We start from the raw sequence: 19480 nt of genomic DNA, 5'->3' as shown, positions 1-19480 counted from the left end.
ACCTGAGGTCAGAGACTTGGGTGCCCGGCACACAGTAGGTACTCAATGAATATCTGTGACCTAAAATCAGCTGAACCCACAGCCGGACACTCGCAGGCGCCAAAGGGCCGCAGGGTTACTCAAACGCGAGCACAGCAAGGCGCAGCGCCGGGACCCAGCGGACCGCCCATGCCGCCTCCTCACCGCCCCGGCTCAGGTCAGACGAGCCCGAGCAGCTCCCGACCGACGCTCCCCAGGGAAACAGAAGAGTGACACAGCACGTGAGCATCCGCCCGAACGCACGCGTGCAGCCCGCACACCGACAGGACCCGCCGCCCACGGACCAGCCCGGGGTCCCGCTCCGCTCATCCCTGCCCTGGCTCTGGCCTCAGGCCCGCCCGGGGGAGGCCGACAGGAGGACGCGGGGTTGCAGCCACCCTGCCCGCCAGGAGGAAGCGCCACAAATCTCCGCCACGACTCAGGCTGGACTCTCGCTACGCCGGCGCCCTCCCCTTCGCCAGCCTCACCAGTTTGTCCCCGAAAGCTGCGGCGGGTACCCGCACAGCACCTTACCCGGGCGCAGCCATACTGGAGGAACCTGCACTACATTTCCCGTGAGTCTGCGGGCGACGGAGGGCGCTCCCACAACCCCCTTCGCCGCCCTGAGGCTCTCGTCCTCTCGCGCGGTCAGAGGCCGACGACGCGCTCTGCGTCACGGGGAAGGCTTGGTTGCCTTGTTTGCGGGAATAGAAAGGGCTGGGAGGGCGTCTGACTTCCGGTGGCTCCCCACGTGGTCACTGTCAGGCCCGCTGTGTCCCTCGGTCGCACAGTGATGCCTCCCCCCCTTGGACTTGGGGCAGCTCTCCTCCTGAATCTTCTTAGAGGAATGGAAGTGGGCCCTGGGGTCTGAAAGGTGACCTCGCGCGGGCGCCGGGGACGGGAGGAGAGGGAACATGCATGACCGTGCCGGGGAAGTGGGGGGGACCACCCGGCGACAGGACGATGTGTGCAAGGCGGCGGGGCAGGGGAGCTGGGCCGCCCCGGGCACAGAGGACTCCCGCTGCTCTGCGTAGGTGTGAGAGGGCCTGGAGGAGACGGTGGCGTGTGGCCAGAGCTGCTGGTGGAAGGCGGCAGGAGAGCGTGAACGTAAGACCACCAGGCCGGTGCAGGGCTTAAGTATAAGCTGACTGTTAAGTGGGACCCAGTAGCAGCAGACAACGAGGAAGAAGATCTGGTAGCAGACCGGAAGACACGGAAGATGACGATGAGCCACTGTTCCCGCCCTCATGTCACGTGTGGGACGTGAGCGTACTGTCCCCGTCTGCCTGCCTGCACTGTGAGCTGTGTGAGGGAGAGCAGGGAAGGAGTCGGGGTGAGGACGACGTCACTTTGCATAGCGCCGATCGATGCAGGGCCCCCACGCGCACCCCGTCACGGTGGACCTGCAGTCAGAGCTGGGGCTGGCTGGCCAGGGAAGAGGCACCTTTATGCAGAACAGGTTAGGAGGAGGAAAGAACGGGGGGACAGATAGGCAGCCACTGCAATAGTCCAGGGAAGAGAGGGTGAGGCTGAGGCCGGATTCCAACACTGAAGAGCCAAGTGCAAGCTGGAGAGGACAGATCAACCGCACAGCGCCGACTATGGAAGAGACGATAAGGGAAAACCTGCTGTCTCCCCATTGTGTTCTTACTTCTGCACAACTGGATGTGTTCAAAAACACACTCCCCTAGGGCTTTCTGTGATGATGGAAATGTGCTAGTTGCCCAGTACGGTAGCCACTGACCATATGAGGCTTTTGAGCATTTCAAATGGTGAGTACAACTAAGGAACTGAATTTTGAATTTTTAAATTTTTTATTTGGTTTTAACGAATTTAAATTTAAATAGCTGCATGTGGCTAGTGGCTACCAAATTGGACAACAATGTAAAATATCTCCTCTTGGCCAAATTCAGTTATTTCATCTTCTTATCCAAGGTACTGAAGCTTTTAAAACTTTTGAATTTCTTAGCCTCCATGAAACTACCTTAGTTCTTGGGGCGCCTGGGTGGCTCAGTCGTTAAGCGTCTGCCTTCGGCTCAGGTCATGATCCCGGGGTCCTGGGATCGAGCCCCACATCGGGCTCCCTGCTCAGTGGGAAGCCTGCTTCTCCCTCTCCCACTCCCCCTGCTTGTGTTCCCTCTCTCACTGTCTCTTTCTGTCAAATAAATAAATAAATAAATTTTTTTTAAAAAAGAAACTACCTTAGTTCTCTTAGTTCTCTTTACACATTGTGATCACTTGTTTTTAGAGTTTTTCACTAGCTTGCCTTCATCTTTCCACAATTAAACAGAAGTAATCCTTAAGGTTTTGTTTGATCCTCTTCTCATTCTATAGTCTTTCCCCATCTGCTGCCCCAGAGTTTGAGGGATATGTGAATCATTCCTTAATCTTTTATCTTCACCCCTGACTTCCCTTTAGGAGGCAGTTTGGTTTAGTGAAAACAATATGGGCATTGGGGTATGACCTGCCACAGAAACTGCAGAAGAGCATTCACTTTTGGGGATTGATGTAATAATTAATTACTATAAAGTACCTATTAAATGGTTGTTCGTTCCTTTTCTACCTTTCTGATCTTGCGTTACAGGCACAAATTTCCAACCACCCACTCTCCATCCTTGCCTCCATATCCTTAGAAAAAGGTGGATACATATAAAATTTTGCATGAAATCATTTTATACAGGCCCTTATCTTTTGCTTGGAATTGCATGGATCGTTTCTCCCAGAGAAGATGACTCCCTGAAGTGATTTTCAGCTACATTAAGATTCTGTTTTATTCATTATGTAATTCCAGTGTCTTCTATAGTCTTGTAATAACAGAAATCTAATAAATGTTGAGCTGAAAAGAAACTTAACTTGAAGATAGAATTCATCTTCACCTGTGCCAAAAGCTTTACATGGTGATCTATAATTATTTCTCGAAGGTATTAAATGCTGACCTAATGACCCTTTCCCTAGTAAAATCTATCTCAGCTTCTTGGTAGGTGCAATCCTCTGTATGACAGGTGCGGGGGTTGGCAAGATTTTTCTATAAAGGACCAGAAAATAAATATTTTCAGTTTAGTAGCCACACATGGTCTCTGGTCACATATTCTTTTTTTGTTCTGGTTTTGTTTTGTTTTGTTTTTAAACAACCCTTTGAGAATCTAAAAACCTTCCTCAGCAACCCTGGCTTATGCCAGCAGGATTTGGCTCATGGGCTATAGTTTTCTGACCCCTGGACCCCCTTCCTGGACTCTGTAACCCTGAGCACAGTCTCAAGGTGAAGCTAAGATTGATGCCACGACTGAACACATTTATTATGAATTACTATATAAATAAATTCATTCAGATTAGTCAATACAACATTTTAAGCATGGAAAAGCAGAGGTCTGTCCCACAGTAGAGCTCCAGAAATCAAGGCTAGGAGCAACATATCATTCAGAATTGCTTTTAGTTGCCAGTGACAGAAAACTAGACAGACTGCTTTAAAAAAACATAATTTTCCTCAACTGACAAGCCATCCAGACAAAAGCAACCACTGGTATTGGTTCTACTGTTCAAAAATGTTTCAAGAATCCAGGTGCTTCCTACTCTCCCACTCCACCACCAAAGCTTTGTATGTTGACTTTTTATCCTCATTCTTAATGTCTCCTTGTTACAAGGTGGCTGCTGCAGGTGCTCCCAGATTATCTTGTCCCCATACTAGTGTCTCTAGCTGGAAAAAAGGAGCAGGGTCTCTGTCTTTTCACCCAGGAAACGAAGTTCCCAATGGACTCATTCTTGTTTCTTTGATCATACATGGGTTGCATACTATGGGAGGCAGAATAATGGATCCCCAAAGATACCCACACTCTAATCCTTGGAACCTATGAATATGCAGGAATAATGAAGTTTGCAAACCTCAAAATAGAGTATCTAGGGGCCCAGTATAACCATACAATTCCTTAAGAATAGAACATCCAACCCTCTGGTTCCCTTTCCCATCGGATCTGAACGCTGGTCTTGGTGGTTGTTAAAGGAGGAAAAGGAACAATGAAGCTGGCCTTCCAGTGTTTATAATCTGGTATACAGCTTGTGGGCTGTTTTAAACAAGGTTTGAATAAAAAACAAAACAGACAGAACAGAACATCTACTCTGGCCAGAGCAAGAGAGATCGAGCAGAAGAAATAAAGATTGCAAGTGTTAAGGATTCATCATACTGTTGCTGGCTCAGAGAGGTAAGAGTCTGTGTGCAGGGTCTGGAGAGAGGCTTCTAGAAGCTAGAAGCAGCCCCAGCTGATAGCCAGCAAGGAAGTGGGGACCTCAGTCCTACAACCACAAGGAACTGGATTCTGCCCACAATCTGTGTAATCTTGGAAGCAGATCCTTCCCACAGTATCAGGGCCCAGCCAGCTGACAGCCATTCTGTCCTTATAAAACTCAGAGCAAAAAAAAAAAAAAAAACAAGCGAGCCAACCCAAACTTAGGGCCTACAAAACCGTGAAATAGTAACTCTGTGCTAATTTGTTACAGCAGCAATAGAAAACTATTACACATGCTTACCCCTGACCAATCACTAGCTAAAGGGAGTGGGATTGCCATGGCTGCTTTAGGCTAGTCATGCTTAATTCCATGGGGCTGAGATGAGGGACATCCTCCCTGTGATCAAGTAACCTTGATAGAATACACTGTACCTGGAGAAAAATAAAATGAGGGTTCTATTAGCAAGAAAAGCAGGAAAACAACTGTTGGGTAGATAAGTAACAGCATATTCCATAAGAGGGTTAAACACTTCATTCAGCTGGATTTATCTCAAGACCTAAAAGAAAGGGATGCTGGAAGGATGGGCACTACCATAAACTAATAAAGCATTGAAAGGTAGAATTTTAATAGCATTACATTTCCACTTCAAGATTCCTCAATCGGAAAATATCAAAGATGTTCCCAACAGTCCCTGAGGCTTATTATATATTTACTATGGTTCCAAATCATGATATCATTTCACTGCAGTTTCAGATTTAATTCCTATACTTAGGGGGTTTCTAATTTCCCTTCCTCCCAATCCAGAACATTTGTTTTTGGCTACCTTCTGGCTTTTTCCTCACCTGTCCCCAGTGGCAAGTGTACTACTTTTGTTTTTTGTTTTTTTTTCCTACTTACGGTTTAAAAAAAAAAAAAACTTCATTTCTCAGTCTTTCTACTTATTCTTCTGCTACTTATTTTATCCCTCCTAGGTAAATGACAAGTTTGTATCAAATGACAAGTTGCCCTTCCAAACTTTTGTCTCTGCTGCTTCCTGGATTGCTGTCTTCTTGAAACTACAGCAAGAATGCATTATGTAAAACCATTTGATGTTCACGGTGACATTTCAGGACTGAATGCATTATTCATGCTTTGGTGATAAAAATTCAATGAAAAGTTTGCAGTTTTGTAAGTCATATGGTGAAAGACTTCCCATGCAGTAATTAGAGGCAAAAAGAAAAAAAGAAAGGGGCCAGTCTTCAATGTGTTATATAAAACATAAAACACTGCTTGGAGGATTGTTGGGTTTTTGGTCAGGTGCAAAACATAAGATTTTACCTGTAAAACATTAATGTTCCCCCACACACACACACAATGGTTTACTTATCTTGAGGCTGAAGACCTGCTACTTCACAGAATAATTACTTATTTGCAACATACTTCTCAGGCAGAAGAAAATAAAGAGCAGATAACTCAGGGTATAGGGAAATCTTTGGTATGACCAGAGGACTGGGATTTGTGATTTATAAAGATTATGGTCAAATGAGGCAACTTCTTTTCTTTTTTTTTTTTTTTTTTTAAAGATTTTTTATTTATTTATTTGACAGAGAGAGACACAGCGAGAGAGGGAACACAAGCAGGGGGAGTGGGAGAGGGAGAAGCAGGCTTCCCGCTGAGCAGGGAGCCCGATGCGGGGCTCGATCCCAGGACCCTGGGATCATGACCTGAGCCGAAGGCAGACGCTTAACGACTGAGCCACCCAGGCGCCCCAAATGAGGCAACTTCTTAAAAATGCTTCCCTTTACAAGAATTTAAAACATATAATCTTAAAAATCTATAAACAATTCATTTTAAAATGTCAACTTTGATGGCTTCGTACTATCATTAATCTCTCAAAAATGCACCAAAATAAAAAGATACTTGCCAAGAGACGGCAAGCTTCATCATTAACTGCACTGGATATAAATCTGTATTTCATATCATCTTCATGCTCACTTCTAATTTGGGGGGATTTCTTATTAGATCTGATTAGATGGTCTTAGCTTTTCCTTTATGGCTAACAAAGACCTCCCTCATGCCAGAAGCATCAATTTTGCCATTTTCTGTTGGTTGGGCAGAAATTATCTTTATTCACCTGTATAAATAGGGAATTTAGGGAATTTGGAATTTTCTAACCCACTTGTCCATTTTGCAAAAATAGTTTTTGGATTATGTAAGCAACTTACCAGGCACCAAAATCCTGCCTCACTTAAGGCAAAGGCGGGAAGGCACGAGAGGCAGCTCCTCGCCCTGAGAGCTCGCACTCCGCTCTTCTTTCAGAGTCTCTCTCTAGGGCTGCGACGTGCGACAATCTGACACGCAGACCTGGTGAAGCTCCCGTATATCAACCGTGAGTGGAGTCGCACTTGCTCTATGTGAAACTGTAAACAGAATTTCCAGCATCTCCCAGCCACTCTCCGCCGTGCACACTACATCAGAGGCCACAACACGGGCAGGTTTCTCAAAGGGTGGCCCCTAGACCGGCCGCCATCAGCAACAGTACAGTACCTGGTAAAAACAATCCCAAGCCCCATTAGACAGGAGTCAACTAAAGGCACATGTAAGTTTTAATAGCTTCTCTGAACCCCAGTGGGTTATAGGGTGCATTTAAAAATCTCTGCAGCCAGGGCCTAGCGATCTGCATCCTTAACAAGCCATCCTGCTGCTTTTCAAATGTTCAACCATCGAGGAAAAATTTTGCATATTATTCATCAATATAGAGCTCTTTAAAAACCTGCCCCAGAGTAACAAACAGCCAGGTTTCTAATGTTTTGGGGATTTATTTAGGTGAAATGTTTTCATTTTATAAGGTACGAGGGACCAAGAAACCAAATGGTACAGCACTTAGATTATCAAATTATTACGGAACCTGTAAAATGTGTGTCTCAAAACAGTTCTAATTACTGTCATCTCCATATCCCACTTTGCAGATGTAGCAGCTGAGACTGGTTAAATAGGAGACATTTTTAAGAGAGTGATTCACATTCTGTGTTCTCACAGTTTCATATGTTAAAAGATATCTATCAACTATCTTTTGGCAAGTACTAACACTGAACAGATGTTATTGTTTAACCCTAACAACAAAAAACAACCCTAGGAGTAAGTTTTATTCTCTCAATTTTACAAATATGGAAACTAAGGCTCTACGAGATTAAGCGACTTTCCCAAGATCATGCAGTTAGTGACAGAGATAGGAGTCCATCCCAGTGTCCCTCCTTCTCCAAGCATATGCATTACGCTCAAGGACAGCACTGTAGGAAGATGTCCGTTGGCGTTCTGAAATCTGTCCAAGCATTCTGAGACAAATACAGACACGACAAACATGAAAAATGGTTTAAATGGTTGCATCTTTTAAGCAAGCACATGCAAGAATAATTTACACAGTATAATTTTTAACCTTCAATAAAGATAGTGTGTCCAGAATCCTAATTGCAAGTTTAGATGCTCTCTTGTCAACTTTTTAAAAAGACAAGCAGTATTTTTTTTTTTTAAGATTTTATTTATTTATTTGACAGAGAGACAGCGAGAGAGGGAACAGAAGCAGGGGGAGTGGGAGAGGGAGAAGCAGGCTTCCCGCCCAGCAGGGAGCCCGACGCGGGGCTCGATCCCAGGACCCTGGGATTACGACCTGAGCCGAAGGCAGACGTTTAACGACTGAGCCACCCAGATGCCCCCCAAAAAGACAAGCAGTATTAATTGTCTTGTTCTCTTCTGTCATTCCAGCCCTCAGCGTCAGAAATAAGATGGGTCACCATAACTTTCTCGCCTATTGATGATCATGGCTTTGGAGGCCATGGTTACGAGGAAGTCAACTAGACCTAGAATTTACTTTTCAACATCTCTAGGAAGCCTGTTGACATTCTCAGGATGAGGAATTAATAATTAATTAGCATTGATTATGGAGCTCTTCATGAAATTTAACACACCATAATGGAAACAGATAGCTTTGAAATATCATTTGAAACAAGAAACTTAGTGAACTTGAATTATTGAGATGGTGATACAGGTAGACCATGATCTCAAGTTTAAAAATGTTTTCCGTGCCTGCCTAAATAATTGTTTGGGGTTTAAGGGTCTGACAGATTTCTTATGTCATCCCTTCTATTACAAATTCCTCCATAGTTTTAAATGCTCTTATTGTAACAGTGGCCTCGTGTTAACTAGTTCTGGTCTAATCCAAGGAGATTGGGGTGGCATGAGACAAGCCTTGGCTGGGAATTCAGGAAACAAAAGGAGTTGGGGATAAATTGTTAAACAAATGGGCGTCTAGGACCTAAAGAACCTCAGGAAGCATAAAGCCGCACCCCGTTCAATGTAGCAGGCACCTCCAGCCAGGAGAGGGCAGCAGTGGAAGCGGGAACTTAGAGGAAAACAGAGAAATAAATAAGAATCCCGGGCAAGTATCCATACTTGAAAATCAGGACCGGGTCTCCAGGGCTCCGGCCTCACTGAAGGCTTCTGGCTGCTATGGAAGCCTTTAGGAGGTGCCATGTCACTGAAGTGATCCCAGGCTTCTCCCACTCAGAGTCCCAACAGAAAGGGTTAGGCGTACTGAGCAGGTGGTAACAAGCCAGGGTAGCAAAGGGTCTCTCAGAAGTCAGCCCAGTTCCTACCAAGGAAAATCAACTAGGCGTAACAGAAACATCAAAGCATTTCAATAAGAAGCAGAATGATGAACAGGGATTCGGGCCATAAGTCATAGAACAAAGCAGAGAAGCAAATCTGACTGGGAACTAAAAATGTGGACAACAGGGGCCAGTGCCAAAGATCTAGGCGGGCCTCCGGTTCTGCCAGGTCTTGGAATGGTGGTGGGGATCACCCCTGGGAGGACTCGGGTCTGAGGCGGGAGGTATTCTGGCAACACACAGCCATCTTGTGTCTGGGGGTAGTTCAGTTTCTTGAGCCATACCTAGGTGGTAATGAGAGCAGCTACGGTTAGATGGTGCAGGTCACACATGCCCCCTTCTCATCAGCTGTTAAATAGAGGAATAAGGAATGAAACCAAGGTGTCAATTAGTTGGATCAAAGAAGGCCAATGAATGTTTCTTCCCAGGAGCTTGAAGAGAGTGTTGCTGGGGCTGGGGTCAGACCTAATCACCACAAGGAAAGATTATTACAGTAAGGAATTCACTTCTAGTACAACATCTTACATTCTTGGTTGTGCCATTTTATAAAGCATGGCTTAGTCTCAAGATGATCTAGAATGGTCATTAGTTCTTCTAGCCAAGTCTATGACAGAGGTGATGGTTGGAGCCTTACATCCGTAGAAACACTGACATGAGAGAAATGGGGTCAAACCACAAATTGAAGAAGAGCTGAAAACCTTTGTTTGGGGTTCTAAACAAAACACTTAGATTTCAGCAATCATTTCTATTTCCTGAGGGAGGATGTGCATCAGGAACACTCCTTCCCTTAGTCATAATTTTCGGTTAAAGCAGCATCGTATCAGGTTGTCTGTCTGGTCCAGAGCCCAGGATGAAGCAAGACATCAGTCACCCGTCCTTCTTTTAAGGAACAGGGCCTGTTGCTCAGCCTCAGATACATAGCACAGCTCCTGCTAAGTCCTAAACACTCTTCTCAACCCTCTCCCCTTTCACTTCAAGACCCAAGGTTATACTTTCCAGGTGAGTCAGGTTTGGAACAGGTGCTGCTTGGCAGAGCTAGCCCCCAGGTAAAGGATGGCAAGCAAGCAAAACCAGAGTACTCCACAGTCAGAGTACTCTTGCTTTGTTTCTTATACAAACAGGGCAGGGGAGCCTCCAAGGAAATATGATATGTAGAAATGCCTAAGGAATTTGAGATTCAGACTTTGATCACCATGATCCAGGCCCTTGCACCATAAAACACAGGGAGAACCCTGCCTTGCTCCCAAAAATACTGTGGGGGAGACTGAGGATGCCATCCATTAGCTGAGGTCCTATATGGACCTAGAGACTGAGGCTCCAGCCACTAGTCTATCACTAAAGGTGTAGCCACGGTTGCCAAAGGTCCAGCCCTATTAAAAGGGGGTAAATGTAACCCCTACCCCTCCAAGCAAGGCAGTTTGCATACCAACCATTGGCCAGGAAGCCAGAGTCCCAAGTCCTACACAAATGCCAGAAGTGGACAACATAAAGCAGCCCACACAGAAGAGAGCTGTCAGGCCTTTAATATGGAGCTGAGCGGTCTCCACCCTCGCTCTACACGGGACATACAGCTGGAAAATGCTCAGACTCCCACAGCTGACGTAGGTCTCCTATCAACAGTTGGGGCTTGAGCTCTTCTCTGCCATGATGCACTTCAACTGGAGAAAGACTTTGAAGCTTTGAATTTAAAAGCTGGGTTACTGCTTCTCTCTCACACCAGCATTGTTTTTCTCCCCCCAGATTTGTGAGGGCTTTTCCATAAATGCTGTCCAGGGGGCTGTTACTCACACAGCAGGTTGCTTACCTCTTGAGGCTAATGATCTTCAGCCTGATTTTCATGTGATCAGGAGAAGAGTCCATGACTAGATTCTAGGACCTAGAAAAATAGAAAAAGGTAGGTCAACACCAAATAACTAGCCAGGACTTCTGTAACTCCACTGGGTCAGACTGTCAGTGAGGTGGGCCGCACTGTGATGAGATGTCCTCTGTGCTGGGTCTTTAAGAGGTGGTGCTCCTCACTGAGGAAGGAGATGTAAGGCCTCTGAGCAGCATTCTCCCATAGTAACTGCTGGTCTAGACGCCACAGAGCCCGTGTTATGGGGGTAGGTGGGGGGGGGGGTGGTCAGGGCCTAGAAGGGACAGGTAAGGCTGCTAGTTCACTCATGCTCTTATTTGCAGATTAGGTTGTAAAAAACAACTCTCCATCCCTTAGTGACATAAAGGCCCAAAAGATACATATGCACTCAGGTGCACATTCAGTTAGACTGACTGCAGCTAAGACCAGGAAAAGCCACCAGCAAGAAGCGACAGGACCTCTTCGGGCACCACTGGCAAGGTCTGTTTCCCCAAAGGGAAGATGCAGAACTACCCATCCATCCTCCAGGGTGGCCAGAAGACGGTCCATCCAGAAAGCATGGCAGACTTATCAGGGACATGCAAGCAACCCAAGGTAGCAGAGTCATCCCAAAACAAGGACAAGGAAGAGATCCAGGAGCAGACAATCACTGAAACTCCAGCAAACCATCTTCAGGGAAGTCTACCAGCAGGGAAAAGCCCTCTGTCACCAGAGTTTAAGTCGACTCAGAAGAAAAAGAAGCGACAGGCAGGAAACACTTCTGAAGAGCTCATAGATTAAACCAGATACTGAGCAGCAGGGGAAGCAGCTGGGGCAGGTTTGATCCGACAAGTGAGAGGTCAAGGACTCCAGGCGTGTTCAGAACCTCCCATGTGGGGACAGCCCAAGCCCTCGGCGAGCAGAGATGGATAGTGTCTGATTAAATCACTCCTGGTAGCTCCCGCCCCCTGGTCTCTTTCAACTATTCAACTTTTAGGTTATTAATTCAATTTTCCCCAATTAGGCTATGAACTCTTTGAAGGCCATAGCTTATACTTTTATATCTTACACTATTGCCTCCAGGATCAAGTACTGCACGTAAATAGTGCTAATATATATTTGTGGATCTATTCTGTTCACGGGTTGAAAGGCAGTAAGGTACATCCGAGAACATACTGCTGGGGCACAAGTGAGGAGTATTTCATTCCTGCAAGTCTCATCACCTTTCTGCACCTCAACTGCTTCTCTGTGAAATGGGGCCTTCAGACCTAACTATTGATTTTTCAGTTGGGTTTCTGTGAGCCTCGGGGTTTCTCAGAGATGCGTCAGGTAGTCACCAAGCACAGCGGGAAGGGAGAGCGGGGAGGGACACTGGTTCAGGCCCACGTTATGGACAGCACATCTGCTTCTGTCGGTCTTACATCGTGCGGTTCACAGTAGAAGGCCATTTATCCGAGTTCCATGACTAAAATTTTTTAAAACGTTACCTGACTCGAATATTTCAAAGGTCCCTTTCACTCTAACATAGGGTTTTGCAATTTCATTGACATTTACATGGGACAAGAGGCTTACTAGTAACAGTCCATCCCTGTCCAAGGACTGGGTTTCCCTTTCCTGCCCCGGCCTCTGGCCTCCAGCCTCCACTGCAGCCCTCCATGTCTGCAGAGATGAAACAGACCCGGGCTGTGTTTGCATCAGACTGCATCCCTGATCTGCACTCCTCAGCTCACTCATTTCAGACGCGAACCCCCCTCCCTCTCCTCCAGCTTCTCAGGAACCTAATGGGTGTCCTGACAGGTGGGAAAGGCCCCTGGGCACCCCTCCCTCCACTCTGCATGGACACATCCCGCTTCTCTCAGCTTTTGCCGTCCGTGTAGGGTTCTCACCTCTGCCTCCTCTGCCTGGCATAACACTTGGCTTCCTTCTCCCACTCTGCCTATCTATACCCGAGGGTTCCCAAGAACACTAAGAATTTATGCAGGTAATGTCTCTGGACTGACAGCCTGAGCAGTGGAAAAGGAAAAGTGATGGCAGGAAGAAAGGGAAAGGACAAAGGGGAGGAGGAGAGGGAGAGCAGTAGAAGGAGGTGTGCGTGGCCTCAGCAAATGGCGCTACGCACTCTTCCTCGCCCTCCTCTAAAAGTCACCCCAAGTTGCCACTAGGCATGGGGCTGCTTCTGACTAACAATTAGTAAAGAGACAAACCCGAATAAAATATGCACTCCATTCCTTATCACCAAATTAGAGTCAGCGCCAGGACTTTGAGAGACAATATCACCTGGTCGTTCAAGCACACATAGACTGCCTAGAATCTTGCTAGCTTCGTGACCTGGACCTCTCCGTGTCTCAGGTTCCTCATTTATTGTGTTGTTTTTTTTTAAGATTTTATTTATTTGACAGAGAGACAGCGAGAGAGGGAACACAAGCAGGGGGAGTGGGAGAGGGAGAAGCAGGCTTCCCGCGGAGCAGGGAGCCCGATGTGGGGCTTGATCCCAGGACCCTGGGATCATGACCTGAGCCGAAGGCAGACACTTAACGACTGAGCCACCCAGGCGCCCCTCAGGTTCCTCACTTTAAAGTGGGAATAATAAAAGGACTCACCTTTATGGTTGTTACGACGATGAAGTGACAGAATGCAAGCACAGTGTTCTGACTTGAGGCTGGCCCACAGTGAGGCCGTAGAGATGATGGACAAGATTCTAAAGAAATGTTTTGCTTTAAGACTTTTCCCCCATCCCCGTCTGCTACACCATATTCCTTTGTAAATGAATTGGCCCAGTCTCGGGTGGCCTTACCATGCCGACCAGAGCCTAATAAATGTTAATGGTAAGTGACGGCAAACGTTGCTTCTCTCTCTGGAGTGCCTATTAAATGCCCTTGCTGTCATGCTAGTTAAGGACTAGTTCCACTTAGGCAAAAAAAGGAAATAACCACATTACAGTCTATTCACAATAGGCCTGTTCAGAAGTTTCAGCCTGGGGAAGCATACAGATTCTATGATTTTATTGTAAGAATATAATAAAATATGAAACAAATGAGCTCCTGTTCATGCTCTTACAGAACTTGGCTTATCTCCTAAGTGTGTGGTCCTTAATTAGCTGTGTGCATTAGAGTCACCTGGGAGAGTTTTCAAACACATACATGCCTGGGCCCCACACCCCAAGGATTCGGATTCCCTAGGCCTAGGTGATGTTCTGGCATGTCTATTTGGGAACTATTTACCCAAGCGATTCTGATGCAAAACTAGTGTTCCAAGTATTCCTGGCCCCTTTCCTCCCATTCAACAAAAGCCAATTTCAACGAGAATGAAAATATCACCCGCAGTTTTGATGGTGCTCTCCACATAACTAGGTGTACTGGGAATTTCTTAGCAAATTCTCAGATCACAGAAGAAAATGTCTGTAGTTCAATTTCATCACAGAACCATGGAATCATGTTCCATGAGGACTGAGCTACTAGGAACTCTTCTAGAGGGTTGTTCTGCCATTTTAAAGAGAAAAACAACAAAACAGAGCCTTTGTGGATAATTTTGCAGCTCACTCCTTCACCTGATGTTTTGAGCATGATGGCCTCGCTGTTGCCCCTTTGATTCTTCCCTTGGGGGCTTCTCCCCCTACTTTCTTATTTTTGGGTGCTTGTTTACATTCGTATCTGAGGCACCCAGTCACGCAGAACTTTGATCTAGAAACAACAGTGGAACAGGGAACAGGAAAAATACAATGAATTTTATTCTATGTAACTGTTTAACTTTGATCTAGACACAAGAGTGGAACAGGGATCAGGAAAAATGTAATGAATTCTCCTCTACTTAACTAATGCATGTGTTTTACTTTCATAAAAGGATAGATGTTATAAATAAAAAAGACATATTGGTTCACCTACTTGTAGCTCCTCAGCATTGAAAGTCCTCCGAATTACCATTGGCTGCTGCTCTGCCTTTAAGAAGTGTTGATAATCTGGCCATCTGTAGCCGCTCCTTCCATACCAGCTCTAAGGAAACACTGGCTCAAGTGATCTAGCAAACAAAACAGGGATTTTAAAAGAGGGCTCTATTTCCTCGCAGAGTCAATCACAAATTTCTCATCTCCTTTATTCCCAAATGCACAGAAATCTATTAAATCAGAGACGTGAGAGCCCCCCGTCATTTTAGTTGAGTTAGTATGTCAAGTGCTTACAACAGCGCCTGGCACATCATGAGAGCAATGTGGAGATGTCAGTTATTTTTATTATTTTGTGTTACCTTCGGGTATTATTATTATCCTGGGGCTACAACTAATTTTTGGGACCCAACTATGTGGACTCTCCCTAGAAATGTGTCTCATTTATAGTAGGCACTCAAGAAATGCTTGTCAAATTTATAATGAATTTGTAAGTAACGTTTTTGAACTTCAGAGACGCTCCACAGAGGAAATGCCCTTTCTACAATAACAAAAGAACAGGTACGCTAAGCCTGGCTGTCATGTGGGATTTCAAGAGCTGCAAAGTCCAACCTTCAGAGGCACATCACTGCAGACTGCTCTACATTGTGACTAATATACTTAAATACGAAATGTAAAGACAGCTTTTTCCATGAGCAGCACACCCACACGGCATGAGTCACAGGGCAATGTCGTGACATGCCACTGAGCTATGAGGAGACACGCTCGTGGACAGAAAAGTTTCCTTGTGTGTAGGAAATTGCTGGACGTTACTAAAGAGGGATATACTCAGACGCTCCTTCCAGTGGGCTCCCCTCAGGAATCTGTCCATATCGCCAGTCCACCACTTACTCTTTTGCATTAAATATGTCTAGGGGTGCTTGGGTGGCTCAGTCAGTTGAGCGTCTGCCTTTGGCTCGGGTCATGATCCCAGGGTCCTGGGATCGAGCCCCCCACGTCCAGCTCCCTGCTCAGCAGGGAGCATGCTTCTCCCTCTCCCTCTGCCTGCCGCTCCCCCTGCTTGTGCTCGCTCTCTGCCTCTCTCTCTGTGTCAAATAAATAAATAAAATCTTAAAAAATATATAAAATAAATAAATAAGTCTGTTTCCATGACTCTTTTTTTGCTACTAGACTGCTACTATTTTTGAGGCTGGTCCCCACAGTATTTATCTTCACGTCCCCATTGCCCACCAGAACCTAGCACATAGCACTCAATAAATCCAGCATGAAGATAGGATGTCATGGTAATCTTTTTTTTTTTAGTGTGCATATTAAATAAGTAGGAGAAATATCTCCATGTATATGGTAACACGGCTTCTGAACCAAAAATTGAGATTCATCATCTGAAACACAATCTGACAGTGAGAGAAAATATTTGAAATCTGGAGTCTCAGAAAATTCTGGACAGGAGAATGCCTTGTCCATGGTATTCATTTACCCAGCCTCCCCTCCTTCCCTCCTCTCCATTTATCCACCCATCTGTCCACTTATCCATCCATCCATCCCTTATTTACTCAAAGTACATTACCAACTCATACTTCCAAAATGGGTTGGGGAGAGGCGTATATGTTGCTTTTGACATTAAATAAATACATAGTCACAAAGATTGCTTTTTTTGTTTGTTAGTACATAATTTTTTGCTAATAGGTCACATAATATAGGATTTAAATTAGTGAACATGTTTTATTTTATTTTTTAAAGATTTTAGTTATTTGAGAGAGAGAGAGAGAGCACGAGCAGGGGGGCAGAGACAGAGGCAGAGGGAGAAGCAGACTCCCCGCACTGAGCAGGGAGACTGACTCAGGGCTCGATCCCAGGATCCCGATCATGACCTGAGCCAAAGGCAGATTCTTAACTTTCTGAGCCATCCAGGCACCTCTCTAGTGAACACATTTTAAAACCTTCACCAAAACTTAAAACTTAAACCAAATTCTTCTCTACCACATAGATAAATATCACAGAAAAAGCCACACTTTATTATATTATTCCCTCTTACAACAACAAGCTGGTAAATTCTGAAGAAAAAATAAATTTAAAACACCAATGTCTATAACAAATTTGATCTTCAGTATTGCCTCACTTGAAGATGAATGAATTACATCAATTTTCAGGAGAATCAGAATTATTCAGTTATGAAATAAAAACATTTCTGCTCCACAGACACAAAAAAAAGCCTTTAGGTTTGATGTTGATTGTGAGGTAAATAGTATATTCAAGGTTAAGGCAAATGGTACAATACATATGTGGGGTAAACATGTGGACATTTTATTGGAAAATAGTTTGGAATAAAACAACCCCATAAATTCCCAATATGGGTTGGAATGAAAAACTTGCAATAATGTTATATTGTGTAATAGCTAATTGTTAGAATGTTTCAGTTGTAGCCTTTCAATAATTTAACATGACCAAGCCATCTGTTTTAAATATAATTTTGCCAGAGATTTTTTATCTCTATGTTTTAATTATTATTTTAGGCTATACATCCAGCAGAATTCTTTTTTTTTGAAGAGAAAGAGAAAGAGAGAGTGCAGAGGGGGGAGGGGCAGAGGGAGAGAAACCCAAGCAGACTCCCCACTGAGCGCGAAGCCCCACTCCAGGCTGGATCTCACAGTCCTGAGATCACGACCCTGAGATCACGACCCAAGCCGAAACCAAGAGTCCGTCCCTTAACGAACTGAGCCAGTCAGGGGCCCCTAGAATTCTTTTAAATAAACTAGGTCCTAATTCAAAAATTTTCACTGTATTCACGAAGAGTGCTCCCAGAAGTCAGCAAAATGCTGCCCACTGGTAGTTTTACCATGTAAAGAACATAACATGAAAAATTATTTTGATGAAAATTATATGTGAAATTAATTGTTAAGAAAGTACAAATTTAAGATTTTCCATATGCCTCCTGACCTTCACTCACTTCTTTTTTTTCCCCAGTGGAAAACTATGTTCTTTCTAGTGATGAGAACTTTCCTGTTCTTCTAGGAATGGAGACTTCTATCCCCAGCGAATGAGAAACAAGGAGCCACTTCTTGCCACGTCGGCCACAGCCTTCCTGAATGTGCCCTCCTAGCCAAGGCCAGAAGTAGCAGGGAGCTGGACACAGCCGCACACGTGCTGAGACCCCTGCTGATTCCTTCAAGTCTGACCACCGGAGCCATGAGTTCTAGCTCTGAGCGGTCTTTGAAGAGGCCATAAGCAATATAGCCAATTTCACTATTCCACCTAAAACCATGTTGAACATGGTTCCAACCCTGGGATCAGCAACGAGCAATTTAAAAATTTAATATGCCTGAGCCTCCCTTCCACCACTACTGAGATCCTAGAAGTTGGCTGGGTTTTGACCAGCAAAGGAAATGATGTCATCCAGAACCATGTCTAGCCCAGCACCATCCACAAAGCAAATGATATTCCCATTTATTTTTACATATTCTAGGTCATGTCGTTTTCAACAGATGCATTTTTTAATTTGTTGTCCATGGAAAATGTGTGTTTTTGTAGGTGTCTTGAATTGTCCTGGAAGTTTATTGTGGCATCCAAACAGATGACTTGTCTTTCCACAGTTTCATCAAAGGGCTTCCGTGCAACTAAGTAGCATAAATTTTCAGGAAGAAATTACACAGGTTCTTATTGTATCGCAGCCTGGTTTTCACAGACCCACAGAAGCAAATTTTCTCCCATCCACTAAACGTGACTGTCCTCAAAAAAAAAAAAAACTTCAAAAATGTTAATTTGCTCCTTACATATATTCTAGTATAGAAGCTGCTACCGATTAAACATCAATGCCCCAGGTCGAGGCTGACCATCAGTAAAGGCCACTGCAGGTTGGGCCCATTAAAGTTTCCAAGTAGGAGCATCATCCACAGTGTCAGTCACAAAATAGTCCGACTTTTACCTCGCTATCTGACGTGAGTTTCTTGCTCGTGGATTCCTGCAGGATCTGCCGTCTTTCAGAGATTAACTAAACCCCCTTGGACTTGGCTGACCAGAGTGGGGCCTGGGCACCAGGACTCACAGATGTTTTCGGCCTCGTGTCCCGGGACAATGACATCTCAAACAACAACCAGGCCCAGGGGAGTCTGACGGGGTGACTGAGAGGGGAGGGGAAGGAGGTTTAGTAGAGATTTAATCCTATATTAGCAAAAACCTGGAGAAAAGGCCCACACTGTGTGTGCGTGTGCGCGTGCGTGCACACACAGGTGTTTATGCCTCTGTGGATATGAGCTCCTCAAGATCACACACCGGGCTTTATCCATCTTTGTCTCCCCAGGATCTAGCATAACATATTATATACACTAGGTGTTCAATAAATGATTATTAAGCGGACTGCATTTTGAAGCAGGGTTTAGGCCCTGGAAAGCCCCTTCTGTACCGTATCCTAAGACTCCTGCCACAGCAGCATGTCTCAGAGCCTTAGTGTATTTGGTTTCAAGCGTTCTCCAGCATGACGATTACCTCTCATACAATCCCGGGCACAATTTTATCCACATAGATAAGGCATATACTCCACATAAGTTGGAGGCACAGTGGGTCCAACTGCCATGTCAGTTTTGTACCCAGAACTCCATAGGCTTATAAAATCCATTCTATTAGGAAACAGAATGGCCTTATATTGATTTCTAAACTTTACACAACAATTAAGCAAAATGAGACAAGGCCTAACACTTTTTAAGCCCAGAGGTTGCCTTTCCGGTCTCATGATGAAGCCAATATATACAATACGTACATCTCCTACTACCAATTCTTCAAGTCACAACATGAAGACCAGAGCTAGATTAAAAATAAATAAATGGGCCACGACTTCCACTCCACCCACAAAATGGTCCAGGCGGGAGACTCCTACTGGCCTGTTGCTCAATC

The 19480-nt window shown here is 45.1% G+C and overlaps 1 protein-coding gene, 2 long non-coding RNA genes and 1 other non-coding gene across 8 annotated transcripts in view; 2 read left to right on the top strand and 2 right to left on the bottom strand.

Moving 5' to 3' along the window:
- Positions 1-640, bottom strand: part of ALKBH8 (alkB homolog 8, tRNA methyltransferase) — a 50710-nt gene extending 50070 nt beyond the window's left edge. For 2 of the 3 annotated variants that reach the window (XM_036067854.2, XM_078059061.1), the window contains exon 1: positions 553-640. In XM_036067854.2, coding sequence (XP_035923747.2) covers positions 553-566 — 14 coding nt within the window. In that variant the 5' untranslated portion in view covers positions 567-640. Of the gene's footprint in view, positions 1-506 lie in introns of all 3 variants that reach the window. The other variant, XM_078059062.1, reaches the window with a different exon arrangement.
- LOC144379475 (uncharacterized) lies at positions 51-18345 on the top strand. Its single transcript, XR_013442635.1, has 2 exons — positions 51-892; positions 17606-18345. It is a non-coding gene; the product is annotated as an uncharacterized LOC144379475 (long non-coding RNA).
- Positions 3960-4091, top strand: LOC118520115 (small nucleolar RNA SNORA61). Its single transcript, XR_004909545.1, has one exon. It is a non-coding gene; the product is annotated as a small nucleolar RNA SNORA61 (small nucleolar RNA).
- Positions 7698-19480, bottom strand: part of LOC118520106 (uncharacterized) — a 108150-nt gene continuing 96367 nt past the window's right edge. For 2 of the 3 annotated variants that reach the window (XR_013442634.1, XR_004909539.2), the window contains exons 2-5: positions 14598-14730; positions 14264-14396; positions 10687-10758; positions 7698-9166 (exon numbers count right to left, since the gene is read on the bottom strand). This is a non-coding gene — a long non-coding RNA (uncharacterized LOC118520106). The remainder of the gene's footprint in view (positions 9167-10686; positions 10759-14263; positions 14397-14597; positions 14731-19480) is intronic. The other variant, XR_004909540.2, reaches the window with a different exon arrangement.

Source organism: Halichoerus grypus, chromosome 11, assembly GCF_964656455.1.
Source record: "Halichoerus grypus chromosome 11, mHalGry1.hap1.1, whole genome shotgun sequence".
Taxonomy (NCBI): domain Eukaryota; kingdom Metazoa; phylum Chordata; class Mammalia; order Carnivora; family Phocidae; genus Halichoerus; species Halichoerus grypus.
Note: the sequence above shows the minus strand (reverse complement) of the source record. Positions and strands in the feature narration are given on the sequence as shown.